At 44.2% G+C, this 27,338-nt stretch overlaps 2 protein-coding genes across 15 annotated transcripts in view; both read right to left on the reverse strand.

Moving 5' to 3' along the window:
- The window catches only part of LOC310658937 (sodium- and chloride-dependent GABA transporter 2-like), a 44,784-nt gene extending 37,074 nt beyond the window's left edge, over nt 1-7,710 (reverse strand). Inside the window, exons 1-2 of one of the 2 annotated variants that reach the window (XM_083401494.1) lie at nt 7,676-7,710; nt 2,282-2,571 (exon numbers count right to left, since the gene is read on the reverse strand). In XM_083401494.1, the coding sequence (XP_083257620.1) occupies nt 2,282-2,501 (220 nt within the window). In that variant the 5' untranslated portion in view covers nt 2,502-2,571; nt 7,676-7,710. Of the gene's footprint in view, nt 1-2,281; nt 2,572-7,154; nt 7,309-7,675 lie in introns of those variants that run through there. The other variant, XM_083401495.1, reaches the window with a different exon arrangement.
- A 7,741-nt stretch (nt 7,711-15,451) lies between these two features.
- The window catches only part of KDM5A (lysine demethylase 5A), a 44,493-nt gene continuing 32,606 nt past the window's right edge, over nt 15,452-27,338 (reverse strand). For 4 of the 13 annotated variants that reach the window (XR_014502527.1, XR_014502528.1, XR_014502530.1 and 1 more), the window contains 8 exons: nt 26,078-26,629; nt 24,603-24,746; nt 24,065-24,224; nt 23,537-23,757; nt 22,248-22,658; nt 21,694-21,911; nt 19,162-19,224; nt 15,452-17,238 (listed from right to left, as the gene is read on the reverse strand). Coding sequence is in view for 8 of the 13 variants with exons in the window: in XM_083401317.1 (XP_083257443.1) it covers nt 17,026-17,238; nt 19,162-19,224; nt 22,248-22,658; nt 23,537-23,757; nt 24,065-24,224; nt 24,603-24,746; nt 26,078-26,629 (1,764 nt within the window). In the remaining 5 variants the exon portion in view is untranslated. The remainder of the gene's footprint in view (nt 17,239-19,161; nt 19,225-21,693; nt 21,912-22,247; nt 22,659-23,536; nt 23,758-24,064; nt 24,225-24,602; nt 24,747-26,077; nt 26,630-27,338) is intronic. The other 9 variants (XM_083401317.1, XM_083401314.1, XM_083401313.1 and 6 more) reach the window with 3 other exon arrangements.

Below are 27,338 nucleotides of genomic sequence, written 5' to 3' on the forward strand. Positions count from 1 at the left end.
TTGTGTCAGTGTCATTTGTACAGGTTCTTTTTGCTATTCACTTGTGTTCCTTTGGTGGTGAGAGAAGTTGGGGTTGGCCTAGGGTGTGATTGCTTGTTTGTGATTGGCTGTGGTGAACTTTGTTTTCGTGTGTGAGTGGGGTGGGTGGGTGTTCTTGAATCAGGTTAGCCATATTGATTCGTATGCTGTTGGTGGATTCTTGTCGTTGTCTTGTTGGGCTGTGTATGTGATAAAGGGGAGCCATACCAGGGTGAAGGCATCTTTTTCTATTTTTATTATTGTGTCAGTTTCAGTTTATTGGTTAATTTTTCTAGTACGGCTGTTTCCCATACTGTTTGGTACAATTGGCCCATGCTTATTCCTGACAGGTCTCTCCAGTGTCTGGTTATGATGTTTCTAGTTGCTGGGAGTAGGTGGGTTATGAGTTCTTTGTGATGTGAGTGGGCATTATTGTCTTGGAAGATGTTCAGCAGGACCAATTCTGGGGTGATTTCTAATACAGTGGTACCTTGGGTTAAGAACTTAATTCGTTCCGGAGGTCCGTTCTTAACCTGAAACTGTTCTTAACCTGAGGTACCACTTTAGCTAATGGGGCCTCCTGCTGCCGCTGCGCCACCACCGTGTGATTTCTGTTCTCATCCTGAAGTAAAGTTCTTAACCCGAGGTACTATTTCTAGGTTAGCGGAGTCTGTAACCTAAAGAGTCTGTAACCTGAAGCATCTGTAACCCGAGGTACCACTGTACTTGCTTAGTTATTTTACATATTTCTCGTATGGCTGTTGTCCAGAATAGTTGGATTTGGGGGCATTTCCACCACATGTGGAAGTATGTGCCTGTGGAGGTGCACCCTCTCCAGCATTTTGGTGAGGTTCCTGGGTGAATTAGCGCTAATTTCCTTCGTGTTAGGTACCACCTATAGGTAAGTTTCAGAGTAAGTTATTTTCTTTTCATTGATATGGATTTCAAGGGGGAGTTAGACCACATTCTGGTCCACTAAGTGGGGTTAATCTCAGAGCCTATGTTGTCCTCCCATTGTTTTTTGATTACTGCTGGGGGGTTCGTGGGATTTTGGAGTAGCATTTTGTATATTGCGGATACCACCCCTTTGTCATGTCCCTTTGTTGTTAGGAGGAGGTTTTCGAAGGTTGTCAGGGACTTAGTTGCTGCTGATTTTACTACTGGATTGTTTAAGAGGGCATGTAATTGGTGATGTGTTAACCAAGGCATTTGGGTGTCTTCTAGTTTGTCTTGTATTTCTTGTGTTGACAAGGGTTTGTTATTTTTATAGAAGTCTGTTAGGCGATATAGGCCTTTGGTTTGCCAGGTTTTTATCTGGAGGTTTTGTGCTGCATGGTGGAATAATGGGTGGTACGCCAGGGGGATTAGCGGGGATGGGGATGGGGTTAGTTTGCTTATTTCTGCTTTCCACGCTTTATGCATGGTCTGTGTGTACCTCCTTTTTCTTTTTTTGATGAGGTGGGAGTGGAAAACGACACGGTAAGGAAAGTTCACCAAGAACCTCAGCACCATTGCTTCACTTAAAAAAAAAAAAAAGGCCTTTATAGTTGCATGAATATTTATTTATTTGTTCTTTTTAGTAATGTCAGGAGATCTCATGTTGCGCATGGTTTTACACTTAGCTCACAAGGACACAAACAGTTTTCGGGAGAAGTCGCTGGCTGCATCCTAAGTCCCCCCCCCCTCCCCACCTTGTACTGGGGTTTGAAGAGGAAGCTCTTAGGTGGTTTTGTGCAAGTTCCTCTCTCTCTCAAACTAACCTACCACAAAAGGGTGCTGTGAAGATAAATGGCATAAACTTTGCAAAACATTTCGTACACTGAAAAAGGCTGGCACTTGGCTTGAGAGCCAGTGTGGTGTAGTGGTTGAGAGCGGTAGTCACGTAATCTGGGGAACCGGGTTTGCGTCTCCGCTCCTCCACATGCAGCTGCTGGGTGACCTTGGGCCAGTCACACTTCTTTGAAGTCTCTCAGCCCCACTCACCTCACAGAGTGTTTGTTGTGGGGGAGGAAGGGAAAGGAGAATGTGAGCCGCTTTGAGACTCCTTAAAGGGAGTGAAAGGCGGGATATCAAATCCAAACTCCTCTTCTTCTTCTTCTTGCTTCGGCTGGCATTATTGATTCCCTCCCACCCATCCCCCATGGTATGCAACTGCAGGGCACATACCTGAGTGTGCAGGTTCTCTTGTGATCAATGGGAAAGTGACACAGTTGAGACATCTAGCAGATGCAATGTAAATTTGCTAGGCAAGAGCTGCACTTACCACCACCATTCTTGTAGCAGAGATAAGGGAACCGCCAGACGTTCCCCAAGCCGATGATTTCTCCTGCTACAGAGAGCACATATTCCATTTTGTTGTTCCAGTGGTCGCGTTCTAGTGTTTGATCTCCTGCTTCTTGCTTCTTCTTCTTCTTCTTCTTCTCCCCAGAGGCTTGTGCAGGTATTTCTCCATTGATCACTGCCCCAGGGACTCTGTAATCCATCCCACCTTCAAAAGGTCAGTGTCGCCTTTCGCCCCTCCACTGTTATGCTTACAACAATCAAATTCTCAAGCTGGAGGAAAAGTGAGAGACAAACTCAGGGACACGCTCAAAAGTTCACACCACAGCTTCCTCGCTTACAACAGCTGGATATGTTGACATTCCAAGTGCACAAGATGTACCCATAGACTTTACTGAGGCAGGAGGTATTTACTTTGGATTAGAAGAACAGTGTCAGCTTAATTTTTAAATGATTCATCTCAAAATGTTCTGGTTCCTCACAGAGTATCCTTTCAGTAAGCATTCGCCGATGTTTTGTACACCACCAGGTATTTTGTTTATTTACATCCCCCTTTCATTTTAATTCATTTCACTTGTGAAAACAATTCCGTGGAGATATTGCAATCCTGTTTACTTTTACGAAAGTGTGCCTAGAAGCACTGGGCTCAGACATGTTTTGGGCCATGTTTGCTCCTGTCACTGGCCCATCACATCCTCCCAGACCCATAGAAATAGCCCTATGGTCCCCTTCAAGAAAATGGTATTCACATTTGCCATGGAGCATCAGTGCAATATCCTTCACAACCTGGGGCCGGGATACCTGAACAATCGCTGACCACCAGCTGGATGTTCCTGTGATCTGTGTCAGGGATGGAGAACCTGCAGCTAGATTGGTGACTGGGAGTGGCTGCTGATACCACATATCACCGGCCCTGAAAGACCTACATTGACTCCCAGTACATTTCCAAGCACAATTCAAAGTGTTGGTGCTGACCTTTAAAGCCTTAAACAGCCTCGACCCAGTATACCTGAAGGAGCATCTCCTCCCCCACCGTTCAGCCTGGACACTGAGGTCCAGCTCCGATGGCCTTCTGGTGGTTCCCTCACAGAGAGAAGTGAAGTTACAGGGAACCAGGCAGAAGGCCTTCTCGGTAGTGGCGCCCGCCCTGTGGAACGCCCTCCTATCAGATGTCAAGGAAATAAACAACTTCCTGACTTTTAGAAGACATCTGAAGGTAGCCCTATTTAGGGAAATTTTTAATGTTTGATGTTTTATCGTGTTTTTAATATTCTGTTGGGAGCCACCCAGAGTGGTTCGGGAAACCCAGCCAATGGGTGGGATATATTATTATTATTATTATTGTTGTTGTTGTTGTTGTTGTTGTTGTTGTTATTATTATTATTATTATTCCAGATGTACTCCAGATGGGACTACAACTCCCATAATCGCTGACCATTGCCAATGCTGGCTGTGGCTGACGGGGGTTGAAGAGCATCATTCATTAGGCGGGCCAAGGTTCCCCATTATTTCTGTATATCAGTAGACTCCAATTTTTCCAGAGCTCAGACCCATCCTGTAACTAAGGGGACAGCACCAGTCTTCAGACCAGAGGTGAACCTTACTGATGTTTTTGAAGGGGGGGGGAGTCTTCTGAGATTTATCCACCTTTAAATCCCAGACTTCTATGCTTTGTTCTCATGGGCAAATATTCTGTCCCCTTATTTTTATTTTAAAAAAAAACTCCCCCCCCCACTGCAAAAAATGGTGGTGACACTATTTAACTTCTAAATTCTTTTAAACAGAGTATTCCAGGTAGAGCCTGACAAGCAGAGGTGGAAGTGTTTGCTTGTTTACTTTTAAAATTGCACTTTCCGGATTTTTTCATATTGGCTTTCTGCACTCACCAAAAGAAGCCAAACCATAGAATCATAAAATTGTAGAGTCGGCAGGGTCCCTGAGGGTCATCTAGTCCAACCCCCTGCAATGCAGGAAGCTCAACTACAGCATCCCTGATAGGTGGCCATCCAAACCCTGCTTAAAACCCTCCAATGAAGGAGATTCCACCACCTTCCAAGGGAGTCCGTTCCACTGTCCAACAGCTCTTACCATCAGAAACATGAACATGACTTTAGATGAATACTAGCCTCAACTGCCTCCCTAAATTCTGGCCTGGCTAAATTACCAGTATTTAAGCAATACAGTTGAAGGTGACTTGTGTTGAAATACATTTTCATTCCCATATTATCTTTCTATACTTAATAGCACTTGGAGTACAACTCCCATCATTCCCAGCCAGCTTAGGCTAATGGTCAGAGATGATGGGAGCTGTAGTCCAGCAACATCTGGGGACCTGAGGTTGAAGAACATTGCTCTAGATCAGGATGTCCCAAACTTGGGTCTCCAGCTGTTTCTGGACTACAGTTCCCATCGTCCCTACAGTTCCCACTGGTCCTGCTGGCTAGAGATGATGGGAGTTGTAGTCCAACAATAGCTGGAGGTCCAAGTTTGGGAAACCCTGCTCTAGATCAGGGGTGGGGAAGCATGTGGCCCTGCAGAGGTTGCTGGACTCCAATTCCCATTGGGCTCAGCTAGCATGGCCAGCAGCCAGGGGTTATGAGAACTGTACTCTAGCAACATCTGGGGGGGGGAGACAAGCACAAGTTTCCAACCCTTGTCCTGGAGGACATTTTCAGTTAAGCTGGGCAACAGTGAGACCCAGCAGGTCTGACCGCTGCCCCATACAAATGAAGTGGACAACCTTGAATATGTACCAGAAACCCCTTGTGGTTCTGTAGCAGGTAGGCTGTGTTCCCTTGAAAGCAGTGCCGGATTTACTTATAAGCTAAACAGGCTATAGTTTAGGGCCCCACTCTCTTGGCGCCCCCAAAAAACTTTAAAGGAAAAAAACTGGATGTACATTTCCAAATATAACAATTATTTGATAAAATACATATTTTGTTATGTGCAAATTGCTTTAGATACCTATTAGGTCCATGGTATATCTTCAACACAAAAAACAGCGACAATTTGTTGTTGACAAAGGACAGCTGGACATATAAAGGGCCACATTACCTTCAGTAGCTCAGGGCCTCATCAAACCTAAACCCGGCCCTGCTTGTAAGACAGGGCCAGAAGGAAGAAAGCTTGTAAACCTCTCCATTGCTTTAGACCAGGGGTGGTCAGAATGGTGTTCTCCAGACATTTTGAGCTACAGCTTCCATCACCCCGGCCATTGGCTGTGCTGGCTGGGGACAGTGGGATTTAGAGTGCACAACATCCGAAGGACACTTTCTTGGCTACTCTACCTTCGATGCATTGACTGATCCCGAGTGCATCACTGAAAGGAACAGGGTGAGTCCTAAGAAATTAGGCAGTGACAGAGGGCATCGCATGTGCTCTGTAGCATCGTAACTCACATCGCACGAATCTTTAACATTGTTCATTGATCAAGGCAAAGATCTGGCAGCCAAGTGTGTCTGCCATTCTTCTTAAACCAATGGCACTTTGGGGCCATTAGAGTCCAAGACCAAGTAACTATCAAGGTGGTAACACGGCAGGTGGGGGGGCTTCAGGCTGAGAGAGGGCTGCTTTAGGTGATTGGATGTGGTGGTAAAAGGGGGATGGGGGCTGCAAGGCAGATGAAAGCTTTCGGTGTCTGGCTCTGGGGATTGTTCTAAATAGGGAGGATTCTGAAATAGGGAAAGCTAGATCCATAATCAGACTTTATTATACAAACCATGCACATTTGTACATCGCTATTAGGCATAAAGCCTTTATTTTGTGGAAGGCTGAAGCAGCACAGGGGATGGAGACTGGATGTGATAGATCTTTAGAGGCTAGCAAAAGTAGCCGAGCCCGGTAAATCTCTCCAAACATATTAGTTTCTGAAAATTAAGCAGATTCTCTGTTGTGATTCGGTTCTGCCTCCTCTGAACCAGAAATGCCTCTTTCCCTGGAAAAAATATTGACTATGAGACTCTCAGGATGCTGCATTCTGCTCACATATCTGGACATATATTGCCCTTTTATTAAAACATACAATGGATACCAGTGGGAGGCCAAATGCAAGGAAGATCTGGCACATGAGGGATCTGGTGCAAATCCACCTTTTTAAGGCCACTTTGGGCATTATTTCAATAGAAACTGCATACATGTGGTGGAGTAATGAGCCAGTTAAGAATACGATGAACAACTACAAAGGTCACATCTGCTAAAGTTTTAATAATGCAGTGCGTTCTTCAATCTGAGGTCCCCCAATGTTGCTGGAATACAGTGCCCACCATTCTCAACCACTTTAGCCAATCATCAGGGATGATGGGAGTTGTAGTCCAACAACATCCAGGGAGCCAAGCCAGAAGGACACAGCTTTAATGGGTCTGTAGGAAAGAATATTCCACCTGCTGGGATCCCTACTTCTTTGTAACTTGTAAAAGTAGAGAGTCTTGATCACTTTCCCATTAGTTCACCTTAGCGATGTGCCAACTATTGCACATCATCTCTTAATTGTGTGTTTTTTGGGGGGGAGGGGAGTCAGTTTTGAGATCATACTCCAGGGTCCCTTTGGCCCTCTGGATGTTACTAAACTAATACGCCCACCATCCCTGGTCTGCTGGGCTGATTGCATTTGTCGTTCAACAAAATCTGGAGCCCCAAAGGTTCTTCACACCTGCCTCAAGCACAGGGCAACCAAGATGTTTTCTTTTGAAAATGTCTCATTCAGTGCTTTGCCCAGTGAGAGAATGTTCCCATAATCATCATGTACAGCGTATACTTTGCCTCTTCCCCACCTTCCCAATTCAGAATCTTTAATAGTTCACAGTGGTCCAGTTCTCTCTCACACACACATACATACACACACACACACACAAACTCACAGTGGCCCAATCACATGCCAAACAGTAAGCCAACTTCCTTCATGCCACTTCCAGATGCACCTCAAAGGATCTTTGGATCCCGCTCCCTATGGAGAACCGTTCCAGGAAAACAGTGATGGCATCATTCATGTGAAGAGCATCAGCCATTTGTAGGTTACCGCTTTCCTCCACCACACTGCCTGCCCGTCAGAACCAAATTCTTTGATTCATTCATTCTCTCAGCCAGTTCCTTTTGTGAAGAAAACAAGAGATTCCAATGCACAGGGAGGAATACTACAGCCCAAAGTGCTTTGAAAGCTACACATGAATGCATAGCCAGAAGGAACAAGAAATCATGTTAAATCAGAGGGGCAGGGGGAGGAGAGAAGGAGAAAGAGGTGGGTGCATAAAGATATCTTTGCCACTAAAAATTGTGAGGCAGTCCACACACATGCACACCACACACAAACGCACACAGTCCGCCTGATGACTGCAACACAGCCCGACGCAGCAGAGGAGAAGGTACAAAACTAAGTTGTTACCTTGAAGGAATGAGCTGTCAGGGGTCTGGCTGACTGGGGAACCGTGAAAGCAATAAGAAAAAGGTGCTGGCTATTTAAAGCATGCAAGAAAAAAACCTATTCTGCAATGGTGTAATTCTAGACTTTGCCCAGCCCACATTCCTTCCTCCACCCCCACCCCCCAGGGCTGTACAATAAACTACACACGACTTCTGATGTGCCTTACTAAAGGAGCCCTTGCCCACTGCCCAGGCAACTTTCCTCCTCCTCTGCTGTTCGCCGTCCGTGTGGAAGAAATGCACACAAATGTGTAAGTTCTGCCTCTCTTTTCACTGCGACCATGTCTGTGTCACTGGCCAATTTCTGTTCGGTCTCACCTTCCAAGGCCCAGCCACTGAAACATACTACAGCATTGTTGAACAATCTTTTAATGGGGATTACGGATACTGAGGGAGCAAACAAAGAGGTGGTGGTGGTGGTGGTTGTTGTTGTTCCCACTTGCCCTTCACCCCAAGTTCCGAGGGTGGGTTACAACAATTAAAACACAACGCTAATATTAAAACACACTACTACGCAATATTAAAAACAGTTTAAAAGTTAAAATTACAGAAATAAGATGGGTCCTAAAATAGACATTTCAAGTGTCAGAAGGCAGGTCAGGGAAGTGTGTCTTCAGCATTGGAGCTCTTCATAAACCCCATTTTAACCACACAGAACTATTCTGTATTGTCAGCTACCTCATTGTTCAATCCAAACGCTTGATTGTTTAGGAACAGGTTGAAACACACAGGTCCCAATATTGATCAGGGGGTGGGGGGCTCCACTTTCTATATACCTCGATTGTGAAACTGCCCATTCATTCCTGCTCTTCTTCATGTTTCTAAACCAGTTCATGATCCATATGAGGACCTCTCCTCTTATTCCATGCCTGCTAAGCTCGCTTTTGAGTCCTTGGTGAGGTACTTTGGGAAAAGATTTTTGAAAGTCTGAGTACACAGTGTCAACTGGAACACCTCTATCTATATGCTTGTTGACACTCTAAACAACAGCTCCGCTGAATAGGCTAGTGACATGGGACCAAGCTAAGCTAACCAGTCTGTGATTTCCAGAATCCCCTCTAGAACCCTTATTTATAAATGGTATTGAGGCTGGTCAGAGGGACAAGTTACTTATTTCACATTTGCGTTCTTTAAGAACTCTCACGGGGATGGCGTCAGATCCAGCAATTTGTTTTTATTTTATTGACAAGGCTTCCTGTGGAAGTTAGTTCAGAGACAGGGATCTGCCCTAAAAGTTATTCTGCAAGGACAGAAGCAAAAAATTCATTCTGCATCCCTGCATTCTTATTTTCCTTTAACTTACTTTTGACTCCCTTGTCATCTGAAGGCCCAACTACCTCCCTAGCAGGTCTCCTGTTATTAATGCATTTAAATATTCTTTGCAAGACCAAGCATTCCAGCTCACTAATCTTTGCTAGGCTTCTACCATTAGCTTATAAGCATCCATACAGTGTCTCTTTCCAACCATGTCTCTTGCACTTGCGTTTTAGCCTACTCCTCAACCTCTTAATTTCTATCCTGTGCCCCCACACTCTCAATGCCAACTTCTGCCCTCTCCCCTTTAAATATTTTTTTTCACCTTCCTTTTCAGCCCAGGGGGTGACATTAGGGTGGCTTCTTATGTTGCTTAAAGACAGGACACCACATTTACACAGCATGCTGAGCGCATATTTTCCGCTATGCTTGAGGAGATGTGTATGAAATATATATGAGATCTACACCTGACAATCCCAGGAGTCCCAGTTAAGTGTGTTCTCTGCAAATGTGTAGACTAATTTTAAAGTTAATACTTGGGTTATTAAGATTATTATAAAATATGTTAACCTACATGGATACTGGGAATACTCTTTCTCTCCGTGTGTGTGTGTGTGTGTGTGTGTGTGAGAGAGAGAGAGAGAGAGAGAGAGAGAGAGAGAGAGAGAGATTAAAAACAAACATATAATTACAGCTAAAAACAGCATGGCGCCAGCCCTTTCATTAAAAGCTGTTAGTTCCCCAAAGCCTATTGGAATAAGAAATATTAAGGGGCCCATAGTTTGGTGGCATTCAGAATCTCCAAAGGCATCTTCAGGGGAAAAGAGCCCAGGTAGCAATTTTAGGAGATATCCCTGCGACACTGAGGGATTCATCTCTACACAAGAAAGCTTCACATGTTGCTAGACTGTTGCTGAACATTTTTCAGCTTTTAGGTTATTTGAATCAAGACACAAATGTGGTTTGTTTGTTTTTAGAAAGCAATAAGATAAGGTTATAAACTGGTCCCTTCCAATTTTGCAGATTTATGAATTGTTATTGCCAGCTAACCCCAGCAGAACCAGGAGATCAAGAACGGAAATTCCTAAGCTGTTTGAAAACATTGCAGTGTGTATCGCACTCACACAGGGGACATTAGAGAACTGCTGGATAACCACCCTAAATTAAGTTCTCACACACTTCAAGATATTCCTTATTGTTTAGACAGCTAAGCAGCTACCCTTGAAGCACAGCACATTAAAGAAATTCATGACCTAAACGGTTCACACCTGCATCTCAAAAGCTTCCAAATTCTGAGCTCATCATAAATTATGATCAGTTAAATGTATTCAATTGCACTTGCTTAATCTCAGTTGCCAAAGTTTTCCCCAGAAACCTGCTGTGTTTTCTCGCTCCTCCCCCCCCCCACTCCAAAAACAAAAACCAATGGCTATGCTAGCTTGGAATGATGGGAGTTATAGTCCAAAATATTTGGAGAGCACAAGGTTGAAAGAGATGCCTTAGAACTGTGTCAACATTGTCATAGCGATACATTTGACAACATTCAGTCAAAGAACTAGACATTCCTCTCTCTGGAGAAATATATGTGAATCAATCGACTTAAGTCAAGACTATTTATTTCAATGGGTTATTCTTGGGTGTGACTTAGGACACAACCCTACCATTCCAGTTGCATAACCTCGAACATACACACATGGCGAACAGGAGTGGGGGTTTTTATACTGAAGATGTAATGCTTGTGAAACTACTTTTGCTGAGATTTGGTTCATCATCTGGAAATAGTGAGAATGTAGGACAAGGGTTGACTAAACCCCAGAGCCGAATCTGGCCTCTCCAAGCAATGTTTCTGCCCCCTCAAACCCCACCAATTTTGATGGCAAGAGTAGATGGCAATTGGGTAGATGAAAACCAGAACCCTAACAAGGCTGTAGATCTCCCTTCCAGTCATTGGATTCATTGATGGAGAAACAATCAGTATGAGTCATTTCAGTAGGGATTCCGAGTGCCTTAGTGTGTGTGCACATGCATAGAAGTTTATGGGATGGCCACACCTACTGCTATGTGATCCTCCTTCCCTGAGGGTTGGGCCAGGGTGAATACAGGCCACAGGCCAAAAAGGTTAGCCAACCATGCTGTAAGAAATCCTTGATTGCTCGTCGTCTTCCAAGGACCTTCCGTCATCTTGTGCAATGACTAAATGAGGCCACTTAGTTCAGAGCTTGCAGAGAAAGTGGCTATGATAGCTGCTTCATTGTTAATCAATTATTTGTGAAGGCCAGGAGGCAAAGCAAGGCCCTCGCCAGTGCTTTTGAACAGGGAATGCCAATACTTACCGAACCTAACTTGCCCCTTACGAATCAAGAAGTTAATTTCTCTTCTGCTCCTGAATCACTTTGCTCTACATTTTTACCATGTTTCCCAGCTTGATGTCACCTGCAAATTTCAAACCAAAATATTCCCAGCTGTCCTTCCAACTAGCTAACGACTGAAAATATGGAACAATTTGGTTGCCCAAGATTGTGGGCTCATCATCAGACTTCCACTTGTCCCACCGCTTTCCCATGAGGAAATCTGATTTTTACAGCCAAATCGAAACCAACATTGATGGGGTTTTAGAGTGAATTGACGTTTGCACCGATTCAACACTAAAGAGTGGACTTTCTTAGAGAAAATTGACCCAGGTCTAGCAAACAAAGAACAAGCGGGGAACTTTTCAGACCCCTGCTTTCTAGGCATGGGACAAGCAGAAGTGTGGACGAGCCCTGTGCAAAGTCACTCCACTGCTTGTCAAATTGAAAGCCTACACCACCTTTCCTCTTGTCCCCAACTCCATTAGTGCTATGCCTTACTACAAATTAAGGTGCCAGCAGGAGCCAGATAGATTATCCTAGGAGCTCAGAAACAGGGCATTATGGCTATGACCTTCTGCACCCTTTGTGCATCCATATTGAGAAGCCAAACCACCTTCAGAGTTTCAATTTCACTCCTGGAAAACACTTTTGAGTTTGGTCAGACTCTGCGTGAATGTATTGGGCTGTAAACTTCACAGGAAATACATCAAATGTATTAAAATCCAAATGTTTTAAATAATCCATCTACATTTTGTTCAGCATACCAGTTGCCCTCTTAAAAAGTATTTAAGTAAAGCCTTACTTTTAGCAAACAGACCTGGCCCCTATTTGCTGCTTTCTTTGCCACCTTTAAACTACCCTCTTTTGTTATTAAACTATGCAGCATGGGGAAATCTGTACCTTTCCTGGGAATTGCTTTATTCCTTGGAGCCCAGGTGCAATATTAGTGGCTTTAAAAGCTGTCCTCCTCAGCTTCATCTCCAAAGTTGGAAATGGCTCATTGTTTTACATTTCTAATCCAATGGCTGGTTCTCGTCACCCCTTATCCTCACTTCGATCTTTCCTGACTTCACCATTTTCAGCCTCTCTATAGCATTACCTCCCCCCTTGGCAGTTAAGCATGCTACAGATCTTCTTGCACCTGATGAGTGTTAAACGTCTCTAGAAAATAAGAATTTTGATTTTTGCATGGGAATGAGCCAGTTGTACATGTGGCAAAAAAACGAGCAGAATGAGGCTCAATTCAAATTTAACTATGGCACATAAGATTTCTTACCCAAGTATATGGATCAAACATAAAGCTTCACAAATAATACAGTGGTACCTCAGGTTAAGAACTTAATTCGTTCCGGAGGTCTGTTCTTAACCTGAAACTGTTCTTAACCTGAAGCACCACTTTAGCTAATGGGGCCTCCCGCTGCCGCCCAATTTCTGTTCTCAACCTGAAGCGAAGTTCTTAACCCGAGGTACTATTTCTGGGTTAGTGGACTCTGTAACCTGAAGCGTCTGTAACCTGAGGTACCACTGTATTCTGAAGCCCACAAATCCCAGTTAGCTTAGGTCTTTCTTTGTCTTCCCCAACCCCTGCCTCACAGAAAACATTTGCAGCATGAACCATACTACAAAAGGTGCAATATTCAAGTGTTTGAATAGGTGTAGCGTACAGGCCCTGGGGAAAAATGGGCTGTGCTTATTGAACATCTCCTAACCTTTTGACATTAGACTACCTACAAGTTGAACATGTAGATTTTCATCCCCTTCTTCGCATCCAAAAGGAAAAGTCCTATTGTTCTTTTCACCAAGAGGAAATTCTGAGAAAGTCCAATACAGGAAATCATACACACTACTGAAGGGAGGCAGAAACCCTGACAGCATGTTCTAAAATACATACATGTCCTGCTCACAAGCTGAGAAATATCTCCGTGGTCAGACTTCTTAAATGAGAGATCACTTTTCTCAAACTGCTGAAGGAGTCTGCCCCACACTCTTTCTATTTTTGGTATCATATTGCCCAGCAGGTATGTCTTGGTAGATCATCCGTAGCAGTGACCAGAGGAGGAATGACCACTGGGAGGAGGTGCAGAGAAGAAGCGCCATGGTGCATCTGCAGTGGCACAACAGGATGCCTTCATCTGCCCCAGCTGCAACAAAACATGTCTTTCCCATACCTGTTTCTACAACCACAGCAGGCGCTGTAACCTTCCAACAGTTTGACTTCATCCCCAAAGGGGATCCTCCATTGTCTCCTGAGACAGATGCCAACCAATGGGTAAGTCATGAACATTTGTAGCAAGCACTGCCCTTCCTAGAGCTCAAGAGATGGGTTTTCTGATGCAGGACTGAGCTTTGGGGCATTCTGAAACAACCTGCCCCAGGCCAGAACAAGAAGAGGGAGGGGATGGTCTCTGAACCTGCTCTCTAAGGCTTCACCACTTTCAGAATCAGCATGACTGTAGGAACCTTCATTGAATTTGCTTTGAACTTCAGAGGCACATGAAAGCAGAAAGATCATTTTCAGGTAAGAGATTACCCTGCCTCGTTTGCCAAAAGACAATATATATTAACATGTTTCTTTCCCATTTTCAGATGAGGGTCAGCAATAGTCAAGACTTCCTACCCTTAAGAGTACCTTAAGTGGGACTCATTAAATATAATAAAGCATTCACACGACTTTCCCTGAACATCATGGAGAATTGTTGTACACTCTTGCCCTCTTGTAAAGGAGGCTAGTATTACCCTATTACTTTGAGGGGAGACAGAAGCACACGCCAACAACAAACATTTGGCAGCCTAAGGTCTGAACAGAGAAGTCCTGGCTTAGTGAAGATCTTTGAAGATGGACAGATCATATGTCATACTCATAAATGCAATGGGCTTTGGAATTAAAGTGAGAACACAAAGGCAATGTTAACTGAATAAACTGATGCATTTGGTCTGGCAGGGTGGGTCAACTAGGGTGGTGAATTCAAGGTAGGAAGGTTCCTAGGCTACTAGTCAGGATGGCTATATGGAGCCTCTACACTGAGAGGCTGTATGTTACTAAATGCTGCGAAGTAACAGAAGGTTATTGCCTTCACACTCTTGCTCATGGATTTTCCAGATGTGTCCAGTTGGCTGCTGAATGAAACAAGGATGGTAGGCTGGATAAAACTTTGGTCTGACTCAACAGGCCTATTATAGGAACTTGAAAAATTGAAACCAGTGCCAAAAAAGGGTACAAACAGTCCAGATTGGAAAGCAGACTTAAAATAGGCTATAAAACCAGGTCAATGCCTAATGAATGCAGAAATACTGCAAATCTATACACATTATGCACATTCAGTAACAAAAGAGGGGACTAAAATGTTTGTTTCACCTTAATGATTTCTTGGCCTGGGAAGACTCCGGAAAGTGCGAGGACAAACACCTCCTCAACTAACCCTATAAAGTCATGTTGCTTTAAATTCTCTTTGACAGTTTAATATCACAACTTTTCTGCTACCACTTTCTGTTCAGAAGTCTGTGGTAATCGAGTTGACTAGGTCTGACCTTCATATTGTAGCTCTGGCTGGTATTTGAGGCTGACCAAGTGAGAAGCGTTGTTGTTCCAGGGATCAATAATCTGCTTTAGTTGTTCTTTGCAAATCACTACACTTTCTTACCTTGCGGCCACACAATTGAGAGGACACTTTGCTTCCGAAATCTGAAACTGCAATCCAGAAAGCTATATAAATGAATGGGGGAAACCAAGGAAACCCAGGCAGAGATTTCTTTGAAATGTCAACTATGACTGCATGAGCTGTTGAAGAGGAAAGATGTTTTTCAATTCAATTTTACAACGGAAGCAGAAGTGGGTTGCCTGCCTCTTCAACATGTAGTGAAAACTTGAGAAGCTTGTCAGCATTTTCCACTTCTTCACAAAGGAGTTAGAGGGTCAAGTTGAAATGCAGCTCAGGAGAACACTTGTGGGTCCTGTAAACAGTTTTATAAAAACACTAGACCCACCCCTTGACTTAATGAGAGTCCCCCACCCCGATATTATAGGAGGTGCATTATTTGCAGACGGAAGCCAGCGATGTGCTTCAGGACAAAGATTATTGATCAACGACATCTCCAAGTACCGGATACAACAGAAGGGACACAAAACAGTCAAGGCAGAACACTACAAGATTTTTATCTTTTAGAAAATCCCAACCCCTGCATCTAGTAAGACTGGACACTATAGTTACAACACTCCTAGAACTGTAGAAGAATGGAAACACAATAGATAATGGGAACGGGGGGGGGGGAGAGACACCACCATGGCCAGTTTCAGCCACTCACAGAAAAGCCAGCAAGGATCAAGATGCCCTGCTAACAGAACAAACTCCAACATGAAGGTAGCACATGAAATGTTTTGTTTTTACCTATTTAAAACACAGGCAGCAGGTGGAGCAAGGATGTGGGGAGTAACTGCTAATTTCCTTGTACTACAAGGAAGGAATGAAGTTAAAAACCCAAGCCTGCAGGCAGGTTTTTTTGTGTGTGTGTGTGTGTGAGCCTCTCTCTTTTTTCTGTGCTGCTGGTAACCGTGGTAAGTATAAAAACCAAAGAAAAATAATCTTTCTTTTTTTGTAGAACAAGTCAGTAGTCCGAGACATAGAAAAAAGTAAAAACCAGTCCTTTTTTAAAAATTGGTTTACTAAAACAATTGCCACCTGCTCCCCAAGTCGCCTCTCTTCCAGGAAAGCGGGGGGGGGGCGGGGGGAGAGAGAGATTGAGCCAGATTTGTAGCCAAGTGTAGGCCTTTAATCCATAGAAACCTAAAGGCGAGGAAGCAGGGCTGCAATCTGTAGACTGCATTTTTGGAACTGTGAAACTACCGTTTGGTGATGCTGGGAATACTTGTGAGCTGGCGTTTTTCACAGAAGCATGTCAGTGTGGAATCGTGAGGAAGCTGGGCTACTCTCGGCCCCCATCTCCAACCCCATGCACTCGTGATACCTACCATACCAGCTGCACCTTGCTTCAGACAACTTAGTGACAGGGTGTCAAGCAAAGCCTGAGACAAGGGGAAATGGCCACCAGTGCAGAGAGGAGTGCTTTGCCAAGGAAACATACCCTTCAGCTACATGTTAATTTATACGGTGAGCTTTCCCCAACGAGGGGAGGCACCACCAAAGGAAGGAGGGCAAACACAAAATCAACGTCTGTTTCCAAGACCTATAGTTCCTTTGCCTTCTAACAACAAAACCAGGAGCTAATTTGTTTGTTTGTATTCCACCCACCCATCTCCCCCTGTGTGGTGCTCAATGCAAGTTCCTTGTCCACATAGCATGGCCTAGGCACCTCTGCCCAATCAGCCCACCACTCAGGAGGCAAACTTGTGGGTTGCAGGATTCTCAGCAATGACCCCCATTTGAACTGCTGAGGCAAAGCAGCTTAATCCATGGGCCTCATATCTGCTCAGCCTGAAGGTGGTACCTATGCTTAGCCTCTTTTTTCTTAAAGGAAACATGGGAGTAAATACACTGGCTGGGACTTCCAACAGGGTGGTATCTGCATAGCTGGGTCAGTACCCCTGTGCCCATGACATCCCTTTTGCGTAAAGGAAGCCAGCTATATGGGGCCAGCTCCGCTATAGGGCCGTACGTCCGCAGAAGTGGAGCATTTCCAAGTGGCTACATTAGCTTCACGCCACCATCTTAGTGTTCCATTTCCCTTACGTCCCAGTAAGACCAAGCGGCTGCTAACTCGTCTCCTTGAGGTCCTCCAAAGGTAGTTTGTAGCTCAGCAGGAAATGAGGAGGTGGTGCGTGTGTCGGACTGCCTGCCCCCTGCATCTGTTTCTTTGCACAGTTTATACAGATATAATCTTCACTCTCGGCCATTTCTGGCGAGACACCAACACAAACTTGATGAAACCACTCATCGCAGCCGCCATCGCACTGCACCCAGTCTACCTGCAAGATACAATAGACACGTGTTAGTGACATCGCAACGGAAGAGAAACTCACAAAAGGCGACAGAATTCTCCAGCTTCGCATTACAGAAGCTGAGGAAGCTGGAGTACAAACCTATTCAGGTGTCATTAGAGAAGCAAGGGTTAATACATTCATTCTTTACCACCAAACCGGGCATCTTTGGAGGAGAGAACCGCATCTGGCCCCAGACCTTCAGCCTGTCCATCAGGAGCAGCGTTAAGGATGCCAGAAACTAGCAGCAGATGCTGCAGCACCTCATCAGTTGTTCCCAAGTAACTTCTGCTTAAGGGGACAGACTGAGGGGTGCAGAATACTTGGCTGGGAATTTACCAGGGAGGACGACTCCCTGGTTAATGCAACAGAAATGGGCAGGGAAAGCCTGTGAGAAGGAAAAGCCCCATTCTGTGGGATTTACCTGGAGACTTCATTTTTGAAACCAACATATCGCAGGTGCCTCCCATGGTTCAGATGTTTCAATTCACATTCAAGTAACAAAGCAGGGTTTTCACAGCCTGCACCCAGAAGACTCAGAGATTCATCCAACATCCTAGCTTGCATACAGTATGAGCATACATTACCTGCATAAACTTCCATAACACAGAGGGGACTATGATTCCAGTAAGTGGGCAATTAGGCTCTTGCATTTCACCACCAAGATACATGGCACTTTGCATAAAAAATAATCATGTGAAATGACGCGAGCACAATCCCAGTTCTTGCAGTTAAGATCACAAAGGCCAGGGACATAACACAGTGGGAATTAGCTGCTGCTGCTGCTATACATTTAAGGCTCACTTTCTAGATAATTACAATGTCCATTTGTTCAACATACTCAATTTCCTCCTCAAGAACATACGCACGAACACACACACACACACGCACACACAAAATATTTCCAGTATTAAGGTGTTCCTGACCAGAAACTGGCCCTTCCTGAAATCTGTGGTTTCAATGTCATGTACAGGCAAAATTGGAAGTAAAAAAGTAAAGGGAGAGTCCACAGCTTTATGGCATAATATATGCATATATGAAAACATTCATGTTCAAGTCTGCAGCAAATCCAGACCTGGATAACTGCTGCCGGTCTAAGTAGCTGGGCCAAAGGTAATCAGGCAGCTTCATATATTCAACTCTACCATAGGTATCAAGTTGAAACAGACCATCATCCCCTAAATTACTAGTTGGCTTGATTTTCAAGTAGTATCGGATTTTGTCCCCTAAATTAAGTGCACTCTACTTTAAAAGAATTTAAAATTTATTGACTATCTCAAAGTAGCCATAAACCCAATTCAATCATATTATTGTAAACCTCCTTAGTTCAAGTCTATTCTAAACACAGTTTGCTTCCCCTTTTTGCTGTTCTGAGCCAAGCCTACTTTTTTTGTTTCTAGCAATGCTTTAGTCACTGATCAAAGAATTCCTGCTTGTGTTTTTTGCCCATATGTGGCAGAGGGTTAATGGCCACCATGCAGTGGCAGGAGCAAATAAAAGAGGAAGCACAAGTGGGATGGAAGTGCTAAAATTATCAGTTAAACCAAAGGCAAGCATGCTGTCATCAAAAAGAGAAACACAAGCTTTGGTTCCCCACACTGAGAAGCATTTATTTCAGCAGTCAAAAGGATTTTAACTGAGCGTCTGACCTTAATCCTACCCAAAAAGGTGAATGAAGTACAGTAAATTAAGATATTCCAACATTTGGACCCAATTCTCCCTCCTCTTGTCTCCAAGCAGAGCACTTCCAAGAGTACTTGAGGAGGTGCTAACTCTGTGTCACTTCCTGCAATTGCTGGGGTGTCTTAGGGGTGCAGGGCTGTTGCCTCCAACCTGTCATGGTTGTTGGAACCGTCAGTGGGCAATTAAACATTTATTATCCATTATTTAATTCTGGATAAGGCCACTGACCTTGTGTGCGTTATGAGACCTGGCTGAGTAAGGCCTGGTTTTGGTCTCGTGCAAGTATCCAAACTGCAGTGGGGAGAGAGAAGTGTCAGTTATTGGTAAAGACAGTTATTGGTACCTTAGCTATGCATTAAGGTATGCGGTTCTTAGTTCATCGAATGCAAAATCTATTTCTGCAGTGGTGGAGGTTGGGAAGACCCATTATACTGGATAATTCAGCATACAAACCAAGGCTGGAGCTGACTTGAACTTCTTGGTCTCTGACAACCATGGGTCTACACCAATACCTGGCTCTGTTCATGCAACAGGGTAAGTTCTGGGATATATGATCTGCCCTAGTCTGAAAGCCTATTAGGCAAGGTGGGTGACACCACTGCCAACTTGGAAGGCAGAGATCCCTCCCTCAGGTGCCCTCACTGGGGCAGTAGGCCTTTTAGGCTGGTGTGCCACTGGATTCATGAAACAAGCTGGATTCCGCAACTCTGAAAGATAAGCAACAGGGAATGGGTACCTGTCAATGGTCTGGTTGATGTGTACAACAGAAGGTTGACTTTAGCCAGTGTTACTCCCAATAGCCTTTTCATTGGCACTGTCTCCCTGGTTTAGGAAGTTGATGCACGTGAAGGAGAGACCCGTGTTAACTCTTATTAATGACAAAACTGACCAATGGACACATCAGCCTTCCCTCTTTGCTGCCACTGTATCTGCAAAGCATGATCCAGTGGACCTGTTCCAAGTGGCAAATTGAACCCCAAAAATGTTTTCTAAAATTCCTGCTAACTTGACTTTTGGTCTAAATGGCACAGAGACTGTGATTGTGGCTTTTTGGTTGATTCCCATCTACTGTGGGAGAAACAATCTCCTGCAGGCCTTGTTAAGACTTCCTTGCAGCCTTTCAAAGTACTGGCCATGAGTCTTGGTGCCCCAGTTACAAAACTAATATTCATAGAATTGCTTGGCTATTGTGTTCATCATTCTTGAGAGAAACCCCAAAGGCCAGTAAGATGAGATTGCTCACCTCCCTGTCTCACCCCCACCAGCCCTTCTTACAGAACCCCATAATGCATACCCACTATGTATGAAATCATTGGGAGATATCAGGTGTAGGGATCGTATTAGGCATTACTCATGTACCAATCACTATACTTTTTGTCCAATCCAGGTTCTGCAGAGTCTATGCCTGATGTCTGACCACTGAGGATCAAAGTTAATTAAAGCCCTATCTAGATAAGACTAAGGTGACCATGGTTAGCAGGTAGGAAGATGGGGGCTTGAGCTTGGCCCTCAAGCTTGTAGCTTTGCTGGGGGGCAGCAAACAACTCCATCTGTTCCAGCAACCTCAGATTCAGACTTAAGGAACCATTCATGTCTGCATAGCTTTGAGGCTGGAATGTCATAAAGTGGCAGAATGGAGTCCACACATTACTGTGCTCCAGCATCTGCATCAACTTTCTTATTAGCTGGGTTCTTCTCCCTCTTCAAGACCATGGACTCTCCTTCACTGGAAGTTTGTAAAGCAGAGGTTGGATGGCCATCTGTCGTGGATGCTTAAGATTCCTGCATTGCAGGGAGTTGGACTAGATGAACCTCACGGTCCCATCCAACTCTTCTATTTTATTATTCTTTGACCACCACTTTCCACAGGACCAACCATTGGGTCTTTGAACAAGTGTGCCATCTTAAGCAAAACAGTGCAAAACATCAGAATAAGAGAAATGTACAGAAACATTATTGATGGCTACTGTATGCCATGAAACTCTTTCTCCTACAGTTTGCCAGTGTTTAGCAGCCTCTTGGCATTGAAACGTTTTTTTATTTGCATTTTTTTGGACAAGTGCACAGTGGGCAGGGCAAATATGAGTGGCAATATGTTTTAAACTGGTTTCTAAAAAATATATTAAGTTTATAAAGGAACAAATTAGCAAGGATGTTATACAATATTCTCTGACCTGAACTGATGTGGACAGTGTGAGCAATCAGTCTAAAAAATAGGCAACTTAAAGCATCTTCATGGTGTGTTCCCTAGGTCTCTGCAGCTAAATTCTGCAGCAAACCCCTGGCTTTTGCAGCATATGGAAATTTCTGCAGCAGCTTATGCACTTGTGCAGGATTTACATTTTGAGGCGTGTGGCTTTTTCGCAAAAGGAAAGCTTTATTTTTCAACAAAGAACCACACAGCCAACAGCAATGTGCATTGTTCACCTGCACAAGAACCCTCTGTTATTGCATACCCTGTTTCCCCACCCCTGGGTGATTAGGTGCATTACTGCACATAGGCAAGAGCTGGCATTGCCAACACACAAGTCAATCCTAGTTATGCGTGCGCACACATGCATAGCAGCTTTGTGGCATGTTCTCTGAACAGAAGCAGCACAAAACTGTGATGGAGTTTGAGTGTTGCTTCCAGGAGATTGCTCTTGCAGAGCTGAAAGTAGAGTCCAAAGTTGCTGCAAGTGGACCTGAAAAAAGGTCTCCAGGGCGGAAGAGATTTAATTTGCTATAATCCGATCAGTTCTAAAAGCTCTGCAGATTTACCTCCAGCAAGAAAAGTGGGGCAGTGCAGCATGTGGCTTCCCTCAACCTGCAGACTCATGGCTCACAGGCTTTATGCAAGAGCTTTTGGAAGATTAACTTTCCTAGACGAGGACCGCACGGCCAGCTTAGAGACTTTCACTTCGATACACACCAAGGCCTGGGAATACAGTTCTCTCTCAAGTCTGGAATTAACTCCTGGGTGTCAGTCAGCAGGTTTTCTAGAGTGCCAGCAGGGAAGGAAAGATGAGGAGATGGGAAAACTTATCAGATGGACGAACTATTTTCAGATTTACCCATTTCTCTACTGCATCTCTTAAACTGCATCTGTCAACAGTCAGAATCCAGTTAGCAAGACTGAATTCTGCTTCAGAACAGCCTAAGTCATACATGCACAAATGGTACACACGCATAAATTTCCTTGTTCATTATTATCAAGCATACATTTGTATGGTTTCTACCCTTTAAAAAAAAAAAAATGACAGAACGCTAAGACAGCCTGAAATCTGAAGCAGGCTAGTACTGAGCTCTGAAAAGGTTCAGCCAAGGTGACCCACCTTGTCCTTGCAGGGCCTCTGGCAGTTCTGTGCAGCACACACTGCATTTTCATCATCAGACTCCTCAGCTCCTGACCAGTCATACTTGGAGGGGATATCCAAGATTTTCTTCTCCCTCTTTTTCTCTGTGCACTCTTTCACCAGCTCCACCTTGGCCGCAGCTGCCTTCTCACGCTTCTTCTTCCGCTCCTCCTCCTTGGCCAGTTTTTTGGCCAGTTTGTTCAGCTCCTTCGTCTTATCCATGGTCAGTTTTAGCTTCTTCTTCTTGGGTTTCTCCAACTTCTTCAGCTCTTTAGACTTCTGCTTCATTTCGCCAAAGAACTGCTCTGCTTTCTCTAGCTTGCGCTTGCGCTTCCGCTCAGAAGAGTCTCTTCCCCGCATTTTTAATGGCTTCTCGTCCATGCTGTCATCCTTAAAGAAAAGGTAGTTTGACAAAAGAAAGGTTAGGAAGACGGACGTATCACAAAGCAAAGTCAAGGAACTAAGATTGTTTAAATCCTGTAGCGATTCCAGAGAGCGCAACACATACTGCTGTGATGCTACTTGGGTGACACTGTTCATTGCTGGAGTGGAGGCAAAGTGAAAAAACCCTTCATCCGCCCCACAACATTGGCCATTTCAGTCACCACTGGGAGGGCACAAAAGAGTGTATGTAATGCATATCAATAAGCAGAATGTGTACACATATACGCACATGACCCAGAAAGGCAGGTGCTGCAGTTTTAAGTTTTCTCAATCTTATACAGAAAATGACCAGTTGGTCCATCTAGCTCATACTGTCTACACCAGAGCTCAGGAACCAGCAGCCTTTGGATCCAGCCTGCAGCCTGCCTGCCTTCCCTCTACAACAGACAGGCTTAAACAAAAAGCTCTCACACACACATGACTGAGTTTGTTTTCCCCTGAGCCAAACTGCCTAGTAAGGAGGAGATTTTTGATGGGATAGGGAAAGAGATGAAAAAGTGATGGGGGGGGGGGAGGAATGAGGCTTTCCCTGCAGGAATGCAACTCTCAACATAGTAAAGATTCCCCACCCCTCCTCTAGCTTAACTAGGCAGGGAAGAGAAGGTAGTTGTTGTTCTAGCCAATTTTGTTTCATCTCCTAGACCCAAAGCCACAGGCAGTCCTGCCTTCCTCAATGGATGTGGAAGAAACAGAGGGGAACCCTACCGCATTAAGCAAGCATGTCTTGAAAAAGGACTTGGGGGAAGGAAAGAGATGGAAACTCTTCCTTTTGAAGGTAAGTTAAGGGAACTAAATGATTCTCCGTATGGAACATCCATCCTCACCTCCATAATATGTAGAAACCTATCCTCTGATGGAGGATGTGTTGCTTGCAAGATCCGCCAGATGTGCTGGGTCTCATCCAGAGAAACCTCTAGGAGATCTCCGATCATCATTAAATCTTCTAGCTGTGATTTGGCTCCAGGAGACAGCTCAAGCACAGGAGGTTCTAAACTGCGAGGTACCAGGGGGCTTTTGCGAGGCTGCTTCCTTGGGGTGTTGGAGCCTTTTAGAGAGAAGCCGGAAATCACACCAGACAAGTCAATAGAGAATGGTTTAATTTTCCATTAACATAAAAAGGATTAGAACAGACAAGACTTCAAATAAACATTTCAAATGCTGTATTTCTTAGTAGCGAATGGCAATTATTTCCCTTAATTATGGCAGACTGCAAAGTCTCTTGAATGATCAAACACAGCAGTGGAAGCTAGAATTATAGTTAATTACTCAAGAGCCAGAAGGCACTCAAGTGTTACATGTTACTGTGAGGTCAGACAATCTCTTAGATGCCCCATATATATAGGAAATGTTACCTTGGGAGCAGCTTTTGGAAGCTGATGAATATGCATGTTCAGCACAGAAGGAGGGGGCTGTCCACATGTGTGTTACAACTTCTTCAGATTTAATGGGAATTTCTTCATCACAAAACAAGTTGGGCTCCACACTGCTAGAGGATTTTACACTGGCATTGTCCTACGAGCAGAATGTAAGTGGGCATAAGCATAGGGTTATCTATTTTTGTGCCAACATATGTTAAGCTAGTGTGTTATAGGAACATGGGTTATGGTTTACTTTTTAACCACTGCAACAGATAGACAAGAGGGCCGATACCTCTCTCTAGATTTATGGGGACGGACAGTGCATTTTTGCTCATTTCCAGTCAGTTAATTCAAATGCAAACTCTGCAGTAAGATTAAAATCCATTACAAGCTTCACGACACACCTTGGATCACCTTGATGTGTCAAGCAACTTTTACAGCTGTGACTGTAAGCTACAGTAAATTGGCTGAAGTTTCATTGAAGAAATAAAACTGACATTAATGGCTCAAAGATTTTTACTGCAGTGCTGACCTTTATGTCATAGCCAAACGCTTCCCTGATGGCTTCATCTGAATCCGTCTCCTCATCATCATAGTCTATAGTCTGTCGCGGAGATGACGACACACTACTCATTGCCCGGTTAAAGCCAGATTGCTGAAAACTAGTCAAGTGACCCTAAGGGGTGAAAAAGTATTAGGAGGTTAAAACTAAGTTAATTTAGAAGAATTCAACAGGAGGTCTCCTTTGCTTTGCTCTATGGACACAATTCAGATCCAGAAGTGTAATCTCCACATCTAAATAAAATACAGTATACTGTATTTTGGTCGAGAAAGCCAAAACAGAAAAAGGAGTGAAGCAAACAGGAGGCAGGATACCAAAATGTGAATTAGTAACTCTTCAAAGTAAAGCTATAATCCCATCAGTAAAACAATACGGGAAGCACACCTACATTCACCTGTCTTGATTGTCACATTTTACAATCTCTGGCTTTGCAGCCTATAAACCCCCTGCTGGTCAATGAATATACTTTATGTGCTTAAAGAAAACGTATGTGATTTGGCCACTTACCTACATTTGTAGCAAACTTGAGTTTATTAAACTGTGAACCCACTCCTATTCAAACTGAACCTTATCACCTTATTTTGTAAGGTCACCTTCTCAATCCAGCCCGCGGACGGTCTGGGAATCATTGTGTTTTTACCTGAGTAGAATGTGGCCTTTTATTTAAAATGCATCTCTGGGTTATTTGTGGGGCACAGGAATTCGTTTTTTATTTTTCAAAATATAGTCCGGCCCAGCACATGGTCTGAGGGACGGTGAGCTGGCCCACAGCTGAAAAAGGTTGCTGACCCCTGTTGTAAGTCTTGTGACTTTATTTTTCTAATGCAAAAGAAAATGTGATAAGCTGGAATTCCAGAGTAACTGGCCATTGTCTGAATGGTGCACTGCAGCTATGAAAACTGAACATACATTTTTATAAAATTATGTGCCTTATTGTTTTTGTGTTATTTTTGTGGAGGTCCTTATTGTGTACATCATTGTAACCTTCTCTTGTAAGCCTGTAAGCCTTACAAGACACCTAAGATTAAAAAAAAAAATCACCAGAAGCTTTTTGTCGCAGGAGATCGACTGCATTCAGATCAAACTAAGCAACAGTTCTTAATATGCAATAACTTTTCAAGTGTTCCCAGAAAGAAGCACTACATACACCAGAGAAACAAACTACAGTGGTACCTCGGGTTAAGTACTTAATTTGTTCTGGAGGTCCGTTCTTAACCTGAAACTGCTCTTAACCTGAAGCACCACTTTAGCTAATGGGGCCTCCCGCTGCTGCCGCGCTGCCAGAGCACGATTTCTGTTCTCATCCTGAAGCAAAGTTCTTAACCTGAGGTAATATTTCTGGGTTAGCGGATTCTGTAACCTGAAGCGTATATAACCTGAAGCGTATGTAACCCAAGGTGCCACTGTACATCCTATCTATTGCTTAGGCCCCGCCTCACCCCTACCTGTAGGTCAGGGTTGGCTGCGGCTTTCTGTAGCTCTGCGCTGATAATTTTCTCTGTTTTCTCCCGGGCAGCCTGTTCCACCATACGTTGGCTCAACACAGAGAGCTTGGCCAATGCGGAGGACAGTTCATCTGTAGCCAGAGCTTGCCGCGCTCGGTCCTGCCAGCTCATAGCCCGCTCTGTCAAGCACTGGAGTGCCTCCCCCTCCGGCAGTCTGACCGGCAGCTTTTGCAAGGACACAAGCAGAGATAAGATGGTCTCAAGGCGGGGTCTTCGCGAACGCATGCAGAGTGGGCATAGGAACTTGACTTCTTTGGCAGGCCAGCTGGAGCCTTTCTTTTGGGAGCTGGTTTTGGGGAGGGGCACACAGGTGCTGTGAAACCAGTCTTTGCAGAGTTCGCACTGGAGCATGAACCCACTGGCTGTTTTGCGACAGATGCAGAACTTGATCTCCTCAATGCGGTCCACCATCATCATCTTTGCCAGGTTGGCTTCCCTGAGGGCGTGCATGGCTTCAATCTCCTTCTGCTCACGGTCCTTGAAGACTGCCACCTATTGGACAGGGAGAAGAACAGGTGAAAAGCCTTCACTCAGCTCAGCTGCTATACCCCATTTTCTTCCTTTAAGTGGGGAGCTAAGGAGGCAAAGAGGCCACAGCACCAAACTATGAATCAGAAGATCCCTTGTTTGAATCTCACCTCCGCCATGCACTAACTAGCTGGCCTTAGGCAAACATTTCTCTCCATCTCTGGCACATTATTACTGAACTCAAAAACTCATGTGAAGCACTATAGAAATACATCATTTTTAAATGTGCAGAAGAACCTTCATCTTAATTTCCACAGAATTTCCTATGAACTTACATTTACAGATTAGTCCAGTATTCAAAAGCAGTTCACATCTCTCTACATAATGAGAGTTTACAGCATAATTATATCATTATCTTTATATGCAAATACATTTTATCATTCTTCCGAAATGCTTTCCATTTTTAACATAACTTTAAAAATTATGGTTGAAAGCTTTCCATCTCAACACTGAAGAGACTTCCACTGAGCAAACAAGAACTATGTAGCATAGCTATTCTGTTTTATTTAATTTCAAAAAAATTACAAGCAACTACCTCTTTACCCACCACCTAAAACTATATAGCAATGAGGCATGTTGCACCCTGGTTGGTAAGGCATTCCATTGGGTGCCCTGGCCCTGGAAGAGCCAGGCCTCAGGTCATGATCACAGCATGTGGAGAGGAGGCTACAGA

Source organism: Podarcis tiliguerta (genome assembly GCF_965153285.1).
Source record: "Podarcis tiliguerta genome assembly, chromosome: 10".
NCBI classification, from domain to species: domain Eukaryota; kingdom Metazoa; phylum Chordata; class Lepidosauria; order Squamata; family Lacertidae; genus Podarcis; species Podarcis tiliguerta.